The following is a 16,938-nucleotide window of genomic DNA, read 5'->3' on the forward strand; positions in this document are numbered from 1 at the left end:
CTCTTTCTCAACAAAATGCAATATTTTATTGGATGAAGAGTCTTGCTCTCCACTTTTTGAAATAGTCTATTTGAACTAAACATCTGGGTCGACGAAGTTCCCAACATTTGCAATAAATATGTTACTTAAAAAATAGCGACTGAATACTACATTTTGACCTAATACGGACAGCTGGCTTAGACGTTTGGTATCTTCAAATCTTCAACCTAACAGCGAGCCATTCACAAGCGCGCCAATACAAGAAAGAACTTATTTAGCGCACAAAGCTTTTAGCCAAACATGTAGGTTTGTAGGCGTACCAACACATGTCCACTGTTCTACGAGAAAGAATTTGTCTAGTCTAGTTACTGTATGCAAGGACAGAGCAAGCTACCGAAAGCGCAAGGATTTTCCCACAAGATTGTCCTCTATGAACTTGATCACTTGCGATAACTTTTGTAAAATAACTAGATCAAACAAAACTAAAGTTAGTCAGCCAAAATTAGCTTTATTTTAGAAAAATCAGCTCCTTGCGCAAATTATCGCTGACCTGAAAAATTAGAAATAAGATCAATTAGACAAAAAAACATTTTGAGATAGTTGACTCCGTTTACTTAAACAAACTTTACTTCTTTTATATAAAAATATCCAACAACTAACATAGTTGGTGATACTTCATAAAATGAATTTTATTCCCAAATAATTGTTTTCACCATAGGAAAGTCATTTTATACTGGTCTATAAAATTATGTTGTTCTTCAATACGAAAAAATTTACCAAGCATAAATTTGCAAATTCTGCAATTTTTGGTAGTCATTTACTTGCTACCCAGAACGTAAATATTTTGTTTGTAATAAATATTATTTATCATTCATGTTTTTATGTAACAATATGCAAATTACTGAATTCTTATGAGAAAATAATAATAGCCAAAAAAATCTTTTAAAAAATTTAACTAAAAAGCAAAAAATAACTTTGGATAAATACTCGTAGTCTTGTATGAATGACCCTAAATTATTTATACTTTTTAGTACTATAAAAAACTTTATCTAATCTATACTCCCCAAAAAAGTTTTTTTTTATTTAAAACTAAGAAATGTATGTATATCAAATATGGTGGAAGCGATGAGAAATCAGGACATACTTAACATACACAATTGCATCATCACGAAAACCAAATCTATGTGCGAAATTTCACCCCGATTTAGTGGAAGTGGGTGAAATATTTATTGCAAAATTCCAGGTCATACGCAAAGTTTGATAAAAACTTTTGAAAATAATTACAAATAATTTTTGTTTTTTTCTATAAAATATGCAAAATATTTGTATATGTAAAACTACTTTTGGTACATACTTTGAATTAAATAGAAAAATGATGTGGAAATTCCAAAAACATCGAAATCAAGTTACTAGACGGATTTGTTTGAGGATACAAAACTAATATACCTTTGAAAATGTATAATCTTTAAGAAAAACCTTTTGTCATCATTTGAAAATACCAAACCATGATTTATGTCCTGCTGGGAAAATTAAACAATTGTGACCGTCAAAACAAAAATTCCTATTTTTACATTCATTTTGGAGAAACAATGTCACATACGGACATACAAGCAGACAAAATCTCTTAGGTTTTAAGTGGAATAGTTTTTAGCTAAAATTCGTTGAGTTTTTTTAAGATTATTAAGTTTTTCCATATTATTCAATATTTCCTTATATTGAGCAGAGGCGTATTAAAAAATTTAGCGCACCTAGGCAGATTCAAAAATTAACTCCCCCCGTAATAAAAATCCCTATCTATTATAAATGTGAAAGTAAGGTTGTTAGTTTTGTTTGTTTGTTACGCTTTCGCCCAAAAACTAAAAAATGGATTTGAATAAAACTTATCAATAATATAGCTCATACTTCAGAATAACACATGAACTATAATTTATGAAGATATATTTAAAAAAAAAAGAAAAGATTTCTGTAAAAATAGTCAATATAAAAGTTTCATAGCCATCTTTTCTGATATACTCAATGTAGAAAACCGTACATATATTTTACCTGTATAAAACAACCCCTATCATTATTTCGAATGTTATAAAAAGGGGAAAAGTGACAGCAAGAGAGGTGAAGGCTATAACACGGAGGTCTTGATCAATCTTTACTTTTAAACCCAACGAAGCGGGTGGGTATCACGCTAGTCTATCAATAAAGACGAGTTCTCGATTCTGTAAACCTGTCAAATCGATGGCTCGATCTATCTTTGCTAAATAGGAACTTAGATGGATACATTCATCAAAAAAGCACTTAAATTAGAAAGTTATCATTGATTAAAAAAGTAACATTTTTTGTTCGAAACGTTTTTTCGCAAACCGTACAGTTTAGGCAAAAACGGACTGAAAAGTTTTACCCAAAATTATTATTCTCAAAATTGCTATTTCGTATAATTGTTTCTGCGAAGGCACTATTCGGAAAAATTTCCAATAAATCCAATAAAAGTGGTTTGTTTTTCTATAAAGGCTATTTTTTGTTAAAACTGAATGAACAAACGCACAAAAAGTTAGATTTTTGTTATCAATTACTGTCTAAACTATTCGGTTTACAAAAAAATGTTTCAAACAAAAAATGTTCGAGTATTTATGAAGAACAACTTTCTAATTTAAAGCGTTCATCTAATGTTTGTCAGTTATGAATCAGAATGAAGTTTTAATTTAACCTGAAAACTTAAATCGAATTCGATGCTGGTATAAGTGCTTTTGAAAATAACATTTTTGGTTCAAAGCATTTTACTCGATTGAATTTGTTTATTGAGTTTCAAGCACGTGTTAAAAAAGACTCCCTTTTTACGGCTAAAGAGATAAAGCTGAAATTGAAAAATCAAAACAGAAATAAAACATAAAATATTGTTTCTTAATTTTATTCTTAAATTAACTTTTTTGTACATAAAACTTATAATATAAAAAAATAAATCTATTTTCGAGGTCTACCCGCACCTTTTTTACCGCCACTCGATGATTGTTTATCTTTTGATTTATTATTCAATAACGGATGAATTTCTACAACAAAAAATATGTATGTAAAATATTTAGAAAAAAAAAACTTTTGATAGTTTAAACAAAGAAATACAAACCGTCGCTATTACTCTGTAACGCAATATCATAAGATTTATATTTCCGTTTCTTCTGTGTTCCATTACCAGGCGTTACAGGTTGAACAACATCAGCAACATTAGCGTTCCAACCTTCTTCAGGATCTTCAACCTAGAATTAAATATAAGTTTTAAATATCCTTTTACCCGATGTAAAGTTACAATCATTTATTACTTACCTCCGGTGCAATGGGTAAAAAGTGTAACGCATTCGTATTTTCACAATCTTCATCAGAACTACAAAATGCTGCGACTGGATCAATATGTGTAACATCTACTTCAAAATCTTCATCTTGTGTTGCTTCATTACCACTCGTTACAGACTTATCTTCATCTTCCAAGTCAAATTCACTTTCTCGTTCTTCATACTCAACATTTTCATCTAATTCTTTAAAATCTGGTGCAAATGCTGACCAATTTTCAACTTGATTTTGTGCCCAAACGCTAACAACACCTATAAAAAAAATGATTTTTATGTTAAAACCATAAAATGACATTTCGCAGAGGTCATTTCCAAAAGTATTTGGTGTTTGCTACAATATTTAGAGCTCTATAGAGCTTTGGCCAGAGAATAAGGTAATGGACACAACAGTACAAAAAGCTTCTAGTAGTGGTTGCTTCACGTCTCAGAAAGCATAGAGTAAGACGTATGTTTGTGGTTGTTATGAATAAAATCACTGTTGTCGTAGGCAAAACAGCCAGAAAACTATTAGTTAGACATTTGGAAACGAATTTGGTCACGGAATACATCGTGCAAAATAAAATAGTCTAGTTCAAAAACTTGAGCGCAAGAGTCTTCATCAAAATTTTCCATTTTGTTGAGAAAGAGGCAAACAAAATATGATAAAATATTACGATCATCCTCAAATCGATCTATAAACTTTAACTGAATCAGCCTGTACATTTGAGCGTCGAGTCTATTATGACGCGAACCTTGGCTTTCGCAACGTTTCCCCTTCTTTCAATCAAAATCTGTTTCGCAGTATCAGACATTTCGATAGCCTAGCCAAGATCCAGATTTTCTATTCTCGACTCGTAGACAAAGTTAAAGAATGTACCGAGCTCAAAATATTCATAGATATTTGACTAGTCAGTGGAAATGCGTTTCATAAATGGGTGCATTTACAGGAATATATTGTTAATTGAAATTTATGAGGAGATATTTTCAATGGGAGGGGCTTTGACCCCCCAAAACCCCTCATGAGTGCACGGGCCTGCGCAAGAGGAAACTAATCTGACAACATTTTGCACTACACTGTATAGAATCTACGACTTCGTAAGTGAGATCACTGTATTTCCCACACAAAATACAGTTTCTTTTTCAGTACTTACCTGAAGATATACTAGCAATAATTGGTCGAACAGGATGCCAAACAACATCCAACAGTAATTCTCCTTTAGTACCATGTAAAATTTTCACTAAACTGCCAATTGATTTTTCCCAAACATATAATGCATGTTGTCTAGCTGAACCAGCACAAATATATTCACCATCACCGGAGAAACAACACTTTTTCCACATAGTTCTAAATTTCAAAATATGTAATAATTTTACTCAATTTTTTTTGAAAAATTTGATTTATACAAAAAAAACATACATACTTGTTGACTAAATCTTGTAATTTTTGTATTGGTTCCGGTTCTCCGTCTTTCCCACAAGCTATAACCTCTTTACTATCGTACACTCTAATTACACGATCGGCAGTATTTACGAGGAAAAATCTAAAAAGAATTTTGGAATTTAGTATACAGCGGGTTATTGGGGCGAAAATAGATCTAGCTAGGTTTCATTTTTAGAAAACGTCATTTTATCCGTGTTTTCAGGAAAAACTGAAACATAAACTGCAAAATATGACTCTTCCTGACATCTATTGGCGAATATATACATTTACGTGGTTCGTTTCGTATGTATTGTATAGTGTGCGGTGGCTATGTCCGGTGGCTATATCAATTTTGGTTGACAGATAGCTGGTGTGATAAACGTACATCGTAGTTAACGAAATAAAGTACATTACCGGGACATTCAAATTGGTATTTGGGTGGAGATATTTTAAACGGTTCTTATATTAGTGATAAAATTTGTGTCTTTTCAGAAAATACCGAGCAAAGTGTCTCGATGTTTCGATTTTAAGTAATTAGGTTAAAAAATTACGAAAATCTATTAATTTAGCTAATAGACAAATATTTTTTAAGATATTGTCTGAAGTCGAACCGAGAAATGGCTCTTCGTAAAAATTTTGGTCGATATCTCAGAAACTATGCATTCTATTATCAAATAAAGGGGATTTAGTTAGGAAACAAGGCATTTGAAGTCGGAATTTAAACCTACAACTAAGATTTTTACGAAACTAGGCGCAAAGTATTTGTATGAGGGTGTAGAAAAAATTCAGTTTAATTAAAAATTATTCTAAAGTATATAAGACCCAAACATAACAAAAATTCAGTTCATTTGAGCAAATCAAATATTTTCTAAGGTTGAACCCAAAATCGATCACAGAAATTGAACTTCTCATAGCATTTTGGACCATATCTCAGAAAATCATCATTCAATCGTCAAATTCGACTTAAAAAAATTTCGAATTTTGGCATTTTCTAAAGAAGTGTCTCTTTGAAAATATAGGCAATATCGTAAGCAACTTTTTGTTCTAAAATCTGATAAAACTCGTTGCAAAAACTAGTTCTAGCCCAAAAATTAGGTTAATTTTACGACTGATCCGAGTATTTTCTATGATATCGACTGTAATACTGTATGATTTATGAAACCGGTATCTTTTTTGGAGAAATTTTCGATGATATTTCGAAAACGTACAAAAAAATGTATTGGTAATTATAACTATCAAAAAAAAAAACTTACTCTCCACGTCTAGCAAATTCAATACTTTTAACCGCAGTGGCACTTGATGTTCCTAACGTGATACGAAAACTTGCTTTCACATTCAATGTTTTCGAATCAAATACAAGTACTCGGCCTTTTGCATTCCCCGTAAATACATATTCACCTCTTCTATCAAATGATGCTACGATATTTAGATCACCCTGTAAACAACGATTAATTTTGTAATAAAATTTAACGGCCCCGAAAATTAGTTTTCGAAAACTTACATCATCATCTAAAGGTATAATTTGATGAGATCCATCTAAATCCACAAGAACAGCCGCATGTCTCATCGGGCATACAAGTAAACGTTTTAAACTTCGTGGTTCCCATTGTACTTTCAAAACAGGACATGGGAAACGATATTTTTGTTCACAATCACTTGAAAGTATATCCCAAATACAAACTGTATTATCTGTGGACGCAGATGCTAACTAAAATTAACAAAAAAAAACATTTTTCATAACCTCACTAAACTTGAATAAAATTGTTTAATTTATGCCTACTTTATGTCCAGATCTAGACCAACTTAAACTACAGACTGGATGAACATGAGCAGAAATAATTTTCGCAATTCCTCGAGTTAAAAAATCCCAAATAACTATACGACCATCGTTACAACCTACAGCAAGTAGTGTACCGCGTTTATTAAAAGCACAAGTAACTGCTAACGAAACACAATCTAAAGCACCATCAAATTCCTAAAAAAAAAACATAGTATTAGATGAATTTTTTTTCAAAGGAACGCATTAATTTACATACCTCCGGATAATTTTGTCCGAAAGATTCTAGAAAAAACACAGTACAAAATTAAAAGTAATATAAAGTTTTTATAAAATCAAATAAAAATGTTTCTTATACAAACCTAATAATTCAAGATTCATAGTTTTCGATTATTAAAAGGAAAACTATATCAAAATAAAATTCAAATATGACATTTATAGAAAAATGTAAACATTAATTTTTGAGCTTACACGCTTTGTCAATAGGCGGACACTGAAAGGAGTCTCAAGTCAGAGAGTTGTATAAAATAGTAGACATTAGAGGTTCGACATTTTGTGGTTTATTGGCGGGAATTTCAATTTTTTCATTCATTACTTACCGTTAAATTGCAATTTCTTTTATTTCGGTTAAATTTACTGTTGATAAATACTTTTACACCATTATTGTTCACAAAAGTCACAATATCAAATTTGTTTTGAGTTTTATCTACGGATTCACTTCACAGGAATTTTTGTTACATCACTTACCTACCGTTAAATTGAAAATTTAGTTTATTTTTGTCGAATTTACTATTGATAAATATATCTTGACTTCATTTACTGCTCACAAAAACTACAATAGCAAATCTGATTTTAATTTTATCTACGTTTTATGTTTTTTAGGCCACCACAAACCGGCGCTGTATCATTTATTTCGCGTATTCCATCGCTAAACAGAATACTTGTATTAGATGTGTGTCTTTTAATTGTTGAATTGACGTAAACTAGACACTAAAGTAATATTCGATTTTAACGCTGAGATGTCAGCGCCACGAGTAAAAAATATGTAAACCCTACTTTATACCCTTAGCTGATTTTTTCATAGAATAAGAAGACTAAAGAAGTCTACATCATTCTTTATCTATATGCGCTGTGCCATATTTGCTGCCCGAGTCTTTTTCCTACTTTTTTCATATAAACTTTGTATTTTGTTTTGATTTATAAAATTTTGTACATATAATTTTTTACAACAAAAATTTTATAATTTTTTGTTTTTGATTTACACTTTGAACTTTTAATAGCAAACATTTCTGTTAAATATTATGTATTTATGGGCGTTCAAAATTTAGTTCTATTTGTTACCGCTAAATAGAGTCTTTCTTAATATTAAAATCCAATACCTACTTTCGTAGGAATATGTTAAGGAAAAAAAAGGCTAAGCTTAAGTCTAATTCTACTATAAGTTTAAGGATCTTAAGATTTCAAGGATGTAGTCTTTTGAGATTAAAAGGATCAAACTAAGGTTACAGTAAGCCATTGATGCTCAAACAACATTTGATATCAAACTACTAAGTTTCACTTCCACGTCATGACAATCACTTTAAATTTAAAAAAAAACAGATATGGATTGCATGGATTAAATAAAAATCAAATTTTTATTTTGAAAAATAATTTAATAATAAAATAAACTATACTCAATAGAAATAATTAAATTTTCTACAATAATTTTTAATAACAAACAAAGAAATTTATAGAACAAAAAATCCAGACAGGTAGGATATTCTCAGTCATGTACTCCATCACAATTCCTTAAAGGATTGCCTCTTAAAATCATTAAAAAAATATTTGGAATAACAAGTTTTTGTTTTCATCGCTATATACTTTAAGAGGAAAAAAATTGTTAATAGTGAAATGTATTCGTTGTGTGCGTAGTCATGGTAGGGACAATAAAATCGATGCCAGCGCTTCCAGTGAAAAATTTTGGCGATAAAGGAGGCTGTTATTACTAATTTGCATTTCTTTACATGTTAATGTTATTGAAAATGTCAAATTAAAATTATTGAAAAACACTAATTAATTAAACTTTATGCATTAAAAATTGTGAAAATATGAAATCAAATTGCACAAATATTATTTTTCAAAAGTAAATTATCATAATTATTTATTTAAATTTAACAATAATATTAAATTTTCATTGTAAGTCATAAATGCAATCCATACAATTATATATGCATCCATACAATTCTATAATTCAAGTAGTGTATCGTTACTATGGAAACGCCTCCAATAAAACTCACGCACGGTGCGAATACTTAAGTAATTTATTTTAATTAAAATAATTTATCATAATCAATATATGCATTCTGGCGACAATCATTTTGCAGTATTAATGGAACATCAATATGTACTTGTTCCATATTATCCCAATTTCCAGGAAAACGATCACCATTTGACATATTACATTGCATTGATATTGGTGATTCATTGTAATAGCTATCCAACAGGATGGCACGGATTTTTGTCCATTCAATCGAATTATAATTATCTGATATGCCAAGTTGCATACTGGTAGGTTGACTTTCGTAACTAAAAAATTTTTTTTATTTTAATTTCTGGAATAATCAAGGTCAGAGGTTTCTTAGCTTACTCTCTCATATAAGTAAAATATTGCTGTAAAGCTTTATCACTTATGGAACTTTTACAAACTTCTAATTCTGTAACGGGATAATAATGGATATAGTTCACGCACATTTCATCAGTTATAGCGAATCCACCTAAAGTTATATTTGTACGCGACATTGTGTTATATCCGCATGTTGTTATCAAAGCATCTCCCTGTAAAATGGATTCACGTAAATTCAAAGGACGAATAGTTTCAATTGCTTAATGCCACCTTCATATTTCCAAGAATTAGATTTTTTAATACATTTGCATATAAATTAAAGATGTAACCTCATGATGACGCTTGACGCTGGTTTTGACATCAAATTATTGTTCCACCTAGCTGAAATAAATAGAATTATGTCCAGCGTCAAGCGTCAGCGTCAGATTTGACTTATGGTAAGTTTTTTGTCTGCCATTGGTTGGGTTTAATCGATAAAAACATTTGCAAGGACTTAACAGCTTCTGTAATTATCTTTATAATATTATGCTCAGCGGCCTATATTTGCCATTTTGCTTCCCAGTATTACGCTTTCATCACCGTGGCCTTGACGAAATTTTATGAGTGAATTCGACGTTATCTTTATTAATTTTACTTACTGGTAATATTCGAACAGGTTTTTTTAATCTTCGAATTTCTTGAAAATGAGTACTGAAATAATTATCTCGATTTAATTCAGGTAATTCAACACCATTTCGGATATGTTTTGTAAAAACTTGTACACCTGTTAAATGCGAATGAAGTTGTGATCCAACAACTATAACTCCATCTTTTGGTAAACCCTAAAAAATCAAAAGTTTGATATAAAACAGTTCAGTTCAATACTGATTGGGTCACTTCAATCACAAACCCATATTAGATAGACATATAAATAGTCTATATTTAATATAAATCTGTGGTTATAACACTTACAACTTCTGTACATTCGATGATACAATGCCCGGAAAGATAAAATTTCTCTTGTTGTGGCGGGATAGCCATTTTATCAATATACTCTAGTCCCAGTTCCATGATACCAGCATCATATTTTCGTAAATTTGGTGAAATTGTTAATCGAAATCCTGAACTATCAATCCAATCTTTTAAGTAAAATATGATATTAAATTATGTTACATTTCTTGAACAGTAAAATTCAATTCGCTTGTTTCAATTAACATACAATCTTGTGGTGCAAACACATTCGAGTTCAGTTTTTTTTAAACGGAAAGTTTTTTAGTCGTTTGACATTTACCGTTTTATTTATTAAGAGCGGATAAGACATGGATAGATCTGATCTAAATATTTTAGTATGACGATACGCCACAAGATTGATGTACGAATTCGAAAATTTAATTTATTTACCTGCTTTTAATTTTGGATTATCATAATGCACTTCAATCATAACATATAAATTATAGTTTGGTCCTCCAATAGGCAAACCTGCTTCCTAAATCAATATTATTATGTTTCCTAATTGTAATCCTTCTTATTTGGGCTAAAAGTGGTATTATGGAAATAATTAATTTGAATTTTTATCGATTCAGAATATCAAAAAGCTGTTTTATTTATTAAGGACAAATTTTGGTGAAATATAACCTTGTAGGCAACATTATCATCGTTTTTTGATCGTTCCTCCCGTGTTTCTGTGTCTGCCTTTGCCCTTTGGTATATCATAATACCACTTTACCCCAATATTAATAAGTTTCTAACCTTTGGATACACAAACGGTAATGCGCCCATAGCCCACGCTGCCAAAACTTTTTTACAAACTTGTGTATCTTTTGGACGTTTATCACTAAAACAGCTACCTTCGTAATCTGATATCACTTGCGTTGATGGTGCGATACATCTAAAAACTTCCATATGATGTACAAGACCTTCATTTCCTTTTGTGATAAGTGATTCAAACTAGAATTACATCAAAGCATTCCAGTCGAATATTCTCTACCAAAAACCAAGGAATTTGTACTTACCCGAGATATATGATATTTTCTATTATGAATTTTTTCTGGAAGTTTAAATATTTTACACCAATATGTAGTATCATCAGCCGGAACATGAACGTTATCAACTACGAAATCAAGGTTCCATGAACCAGGTTCTACATCATAATCGACATCAGTATTTTTTAACAACGTTGTTCGAACCATTCCATGTTGCGCACCAGAAGTTTTTAGGACATTTACACCTTCTATATTATATAATTTATTTGTTCCGGAAACCCAAACTAAGTGAACTGTACCATCCTAAATATGGATATACTTCAAAATTAGTCATCAATTTTGAGGGGAATAAGACATGGTGGATTTCTGGACATATATTTGGTCTTGAGTATAAAGCCTGAATAAAATGAATGTTTATTGCGAACTATGGTCTCGCCATCTTTGAGTGAATTAAAGAATTTATCAAAAATCTTAGTCATTAATGTAGGTAAAAATAAATACATATATGTGTAATAACTTTTTGAGTGTTTTTTTAACTTTCAACTAAAATATAAAAATTCCCAAACGCGAGAATTTTAGTAGAGTCAAAAACTAATTTAATTTTTTAATTACAATAATATAGTTTTTTGAAAGAAGCTTATGCTTTTTTCTTTATGAAAAAAGCAAACAGTTTTGACTGTCAAAATTATTCCATAAGACTATTTTTGCATTCCTTTTCAAAAAAACCCAAACGGAATTAGAAACCTTGAACTAGAAATTGTTTTAGCTAATATGTGGACTAGATAGCTGTAATAATAATAAGCCTGAATAACTCTGAATTGGACAGCCCAAAAACGTTTAGAAATTCAGAGATATTCAGAGTTCCTAAAACTTTTCCCGAATTTCTAAAACTTTTTAAGATTTATTCTTTCTTCAAATATTTTTTCAACCAGAATTGATACAAGAAAATTACCTCTATCTTAAAGTCAGATAAATCGCATGTAGAAAATTTCCTCTTGAATGAAAATTTCACAATCTTATTTGTAGCAACCAATTTGAAATCAGCACAATCTTGCTGAATGTCACGGTGCAAAATTCCATGAAAGTCGGCATATGTGTCCTAACAACACGGTATAACTGTTAAAATATCTTAAAAACAAAAATAAGTGTAAAAAAATGTCTGACAACGATCAGATATTACGAGAAACACTTTGCCGCTTTTCATTTTCTCATTATAGTAAGAGAAAAAATTAGTAAAAATTTTTATAGAAACATTCTTTCTTTTATTTAAATCAACAGAACTGAGAATAATAGAAAATTTAAACATATGTGTAAACAGGTGTTTAAATTTGAAAAAAAAATTAAATAACAAAAGCCTCGATCAATTCCAAATGGATGTTTCTTTTTAGGTGAATAGGTTCTAATTTAAATGGTGGTCAACCAACTACAGTTTTTCAAATGGAACCCTATTTTTTGGAGGTGATTCGTAAGTTTTTTTATTTAAACACCAAATCGTTGAAAATTTTTTCAAATTTCTTTCATACATTTTTTGCAAATATCAAGTCAAAAAGTAAAAAAAAAACATCCTATACTAAATTTATCTATTATCTATTTCTCGACATATTCGATCGAATACCAAACTTTTGATATATCTGTATAAATTTTTACTTCTAGCACAACAGTATCATTCCAATAAGTCCAAAGGACACAATAATCAGCCGGTGCAAGTTCACCATAACTGGAAAATCCAAATGCAAACCATTTTGCAAAGTTTTTGTAATAATGAATTTCGAATTGCAATTCTTTATTAGGGTAGTCGATTTTCCAGTATAATTTCACTTTGCCAATATTATCCAATGTTAAATCAAAAATTTTATCGTGACCTTAAAACAAGTGCATTATTTTAGAAGAAATTATTAGGTGTTTTTACATAATTATTCAATTCAAACGAGTCTGGAAAAAGAGCGAAACGATTCACCAGACGAAAATGGGCTATAATTAGGTGATTTTATGAACACCTATACCAAAATTTTGTTCGTAGCATCAATATTTTTAAGCGTTACAAACTTGGGACTAAACTTAATATACCTTGAAATATTTCGTATATACATGGTATAAAAATAAGCACACACAAAGTAAGCTTAATAAATTAAAGCTTGCAAATAAATTATTCATAAGTAGGGATTTACCTTCGGAAATTGTATGATGATGATGATGTTGTCCATGATTTCCATGATTTTCATGACGATCCAAACTTTCTAGGCAATAAACTATTTTAGTAAAATATACAAAAATAAATAATAAAGTTATAATTCGAATTGTAATCATTTCTGTATAGTTGTTATCGAATAAATTTACAACAATTAATTGAAATATTTTTAAATAAACAATGCCTTTATATATCCTCGGTTTGTAGCGGTATTCAAAACTGCGCATATGCATAAACTGGTAGGTAGATATGTAAAGCTCATAACGTCTATATAGTAATATTATTTATGATCAGATTTTGCGATAAAAATTACGATAAGATTAATAAAACAGTCGCCGAAAAAGAAATTAAATTTTAATTTAAAAAATTGATTAGTTAACATTAACATGGACTATGATGGAAAAATATTTATGTGTTAGCATTACTTCGAAACCGAAACGAAAAGAACGTTGGAAAGTTGAAGTAGAATATTAACACCCAATATAAATGATATAAATATCAAAATCGTAAAAATACCTTGTTGTTACCTTCGTTAATATTCTCTAACAGTTAATTGTAAAAAATCATAAGGTAGAATTATGACGGTTTGTATGATCAAGATTTGGATCACAATTTAGTTTACATTAAAGTTTTGGATCAAAACGACACGCAAAATAAGAACAAAAATATTAATAAGTAGAAAAATCGTTAAAATAAGAATAAATCTATGGTCTTTATATTGCTACTCCGGTGCTGAGATCTCTACAAAAGTTATTATCTCTACAGAAATATATTTCGTGTAATTTAACAATCTTAATAATTATTATAAACAGCTTAAACATGGATATATTCAAGCAAATGCAGGGTATTTAATAAGTTAACTTTATTAGCATCTTCACTAGTTTTAACCTGTATATGTATATATATGTAATAATATCAAGGTATACTAAGTTAAGTCTGTCTGTCCGCCTGTGATCACGATAACTCAAAAACGAAAAGAGATATCAAGCTGAAATAACGTTTTTAGAAATTTTAAGGATCTGAAATAGCGTATTTAGAAATTTTAGCTAAGTACATAAAAAGTGAGGCTAAGTTCGTAAATGAGCAACATAGGTCAATTGGGTCTTGAGTCCGTAGGACCCATCTTGTAAATCGTTAGAGATCGAACAAAAGTTTAAATGTAAAAAATGTTCCTTATAAATAAATAAACAAGTTTTGTTTGAAACAGTTTTTCGTAAATGTCAATATTTATCCGTGAGGAAGAAAATTAGGGTAAAACTTTGGTGTCCATTTTCTCCTAAACTCTAAAAGATACAAAGTTGAAAATTTGCAGGTAGCTTCATCTAGTGGTCTTGTAAAATATTTTAAATTTCGAATTTTTTGAAAACCAAATAAATGGTGGACGAAAGGTCACCATAATTGTTTTGGTTTTTTAAACTCTTCTGATTTATAAAAGAATTTCAAAAGAATGCAATAATCTATACAGAGTATTTCAACGATTAACTCAGTCAATTGTTTGTTTTTCGCTTGTTTTAATTAATTTAAAAAAACTTCTCTCATAACTGGTGCTTTATATCCAAAAAATTATAAAAAAGTTTCTGTTTGTAGAATTCTACATGTGTCTATATTATTCGAATGCGGTGATTACGGGACATCCTTTATTTATAGCTTAGTTGTGGTTTGTATTGATTCTTAATGAAGTAGTGATATATGTATTATGAAAACTTAATATGAATAAGTATTGACAAAATATTTATATGCGATGAAATGGAATGCAATATCGTTTAAAACACGTAGATATATATATATATTATTTTCATCATTATATCATCATTATCCCAATAAGAAGAGCATTCAGGAATTTAATAAAGAATTCTTTAACAATTGTGTGTTGGTGATGCGAATACCACAATTTTTATTTTTCGAGCTTAAGGTTATACAGTCACTATACCATTGTATAGATAAAAACCTTACTGTTTAAGATATTATGTAATCACGTAGGAAACGAAACCGGGGTATCAGTCTAACCCATGGAAAAACTCCGACCTGGAGGAAAATGTTTATCTGAATGTCCTCAACAAAATCATATTCATGCGAACTTATGCATTTTTTATTTACGTCCATATGGTAGAGCAGAAGTTCCCTATTTCCGGACACCACATTCTCTTTATATAACATCAAAAAAAAAAAACTATTGGATTTTATATTTTGGAACGATTCTAAGCATTTTTTAAACCCTGACATTTTTTACCTAACCTCGCCGTTGTGGAAATTTCGCCGAAAACTCGTTATTGGAGAAACTAAAGATTATTTGGTATGTAGGCGCACATTTTACGCAGATTTTAAAGTTGATCTAGGTTTTCAAGCTCAATGAAAAGCTCACTACTCCATAACTGGTAATCGATAGATGAACACTTTAAATTAGAAAGTTGTTATTGATTAAAAAAGTAACATTTTTTGTTCGAGACATTTTTCCGCAAACCGTACATTTTATCCAAAAACGAACTGAAAAGTTTTACCCAAAATTGTTATTCCGTGTACTTGTTTCTGCGAAATCTAGGATCTCAACAAAAAAAATTTCCAATAAATCCAATAAAAGTGGTTTGTTTTTTTATAAAGAACATTTCTGTTCAAATCGAATGAACAAACGCACAAAAAGCTTACGAAAAAATATTTTTACTATAAATTACTGTCTAAACTATTCGGCTTACGAAAAAATGATTGCGTATTTATAAAGAACAACCTTCTAATTTAAAACGTTCATATAATGTTTGTCAGTTATGAATCAGAGTGAGGTTTTAATTGAACCTGAAAACTTAGATCGAATTCGATGCCGATATAAGATGTGTGCCTTTGAAACGAACATTTTTCCTCAATCTATATGAATTTATCATTTGAAGCATTTTCCTCGATTAAAAGTATATAAAACTTAACTTTAAAAAGCATCCTGTATATGTATAGGATGCCGGTGACCTATCAAATTTTTAGTATGCGCTCAGTAAATTAACTGAGCGCTTACCTCAGCTAATTTAGAATTTAAATGCAGCCATTACTGTACCATTTTAGTTGATATAATAGAGATATCACATATTTATCAAAACTCTTTGATATAAAACTATTTTAATAAATATAACAGATAGTGCCTGCATAGCTTTAATGTCTTAACGAAGCCTAAATGCTCTGTAAACTATGCATGCATAACATTCATTGAGGTTTTATTTTATTGTTTATTGCTTTATTCGCGCAAGAATACAAAGATGATAAATTTTTTATATAACGAGATCATTTTTGTATATATAAGATACCCTTATTTTAAATAAATTTCAACATCGAATTTGAAAAATATTATTATAAAAACTGTTTGATTAAAGTAAAATGGCCATTTGAATAAAATGAATGAATTCGACTTTAATCAAAATTCGATAATATTATAAAAAATTTGTGTATCCGAATTGGACGAAACTCAAGTTAGCTTACTTTTAAGATAAATTTTCTCAAAAAATAAGCAAAAATGGTTTTTATTAAAGTTTTGAAAAAGTAATTTTTGAGATTTAGCTCTTAAAATTTTATACAAAGAGCTGATAGGTGTCTCAGAGAGATTTTTATCCACTTTTAAATTAGAATTATCAAAAACTATTTAATAAACTGGAAACCTTCAAATGAACTGGATGTTTGTCTTTTTGCAGGAATCTTAGAAATTTTGATAGATAAATTCTTTTCT

At 29.7% G+C, this 16,938-nt stretch overlaps 2 protein-coding genes across 2 annotated transcripts; both read right to left on the reverse strand.

Moving 5' to 3' along the window:
* Positions 1 to 2,911: 2,911 nt before the first annotated feature.
* LOC123292311 (retinoblastoma-binding protein 5 homolog) lies at positions 2,912 to 6,893 on the reverse strand. Its single transcript, XM_044872910.1, has 10 exons — positions 6,850 to 6,893; positions 6,747 to 6,772; positions 6,491 to 6,685; positions 6,212 to 6,418; positions 5,964 to 6,145; positions 4,712 to 4,831; positions 4,442 to 4,635; positions 3,289 to 3,563; positions 3,092 to 3,221; positions 2,912 to 3,017 (listed from the first exon to the last, which is right to left on the reverse strand). The coding sequence occupies exons 1-10, from the start codon at positions 6,866 to 6,868 to the stop codon at positions 2,932 to 2,934; spliced, it is 1,434 nt and encodes a 477-aa protein (XP_044728845.1). The 5' UTR covers positions 6,869 to 6,893; the 3' UTR covers positions 2,912 to 2,931.
* Positions 6,894 to 8,795: 1,902 nt separating this feature from the next.
* LOC123292104 (tyramine beta-hydroxylase) lies at positions 8,796 to 13,370 on the reverse strand. Its single transcript, XM_044872639.1, has 10 exons — positions 13,219 to 13,370; positions 12,698 to 12,912; positions 12,003 to 12,149; positions 11,081 to 11,353; positions 10,818 to 11,015; positions 10,470 to 10,554; positions 10,041 to 10,207; positions 9,728 to 9,910; positions 9,114 to 9,301; positions 8,796 to 9,052 (listed from the first exon to the last, which is right to left on the reverse strand). Exons 1-10 carry the CDS (start codon positions 13,355 to 13,357, stop codon positions 8,797 to 8,799), a joined length of 1,851 nt encoding a protein of 616 aa, XP_044728574.1. The 5' UTR covers positions 13,358 to 13,370; the 3' UTR covers position 8,796.
* Positions 13,371 to 16,938: the final 3,568 nt, after the last annotated feature.

Source organism: Chrysoperla carnea, chromosome 2, assembly GCF_905475395.1.
Source record: "Chrysoperla carnea chromosome 2, inChrCarn1.1, whole genome shotgun sequence".
Lineage (NCBI taxonomy): Eukaryota > Metazoa > Arthropoda > Insecta > Neuroptera > Chrysopidae > Chrysoperla > Chrysoperla carnea.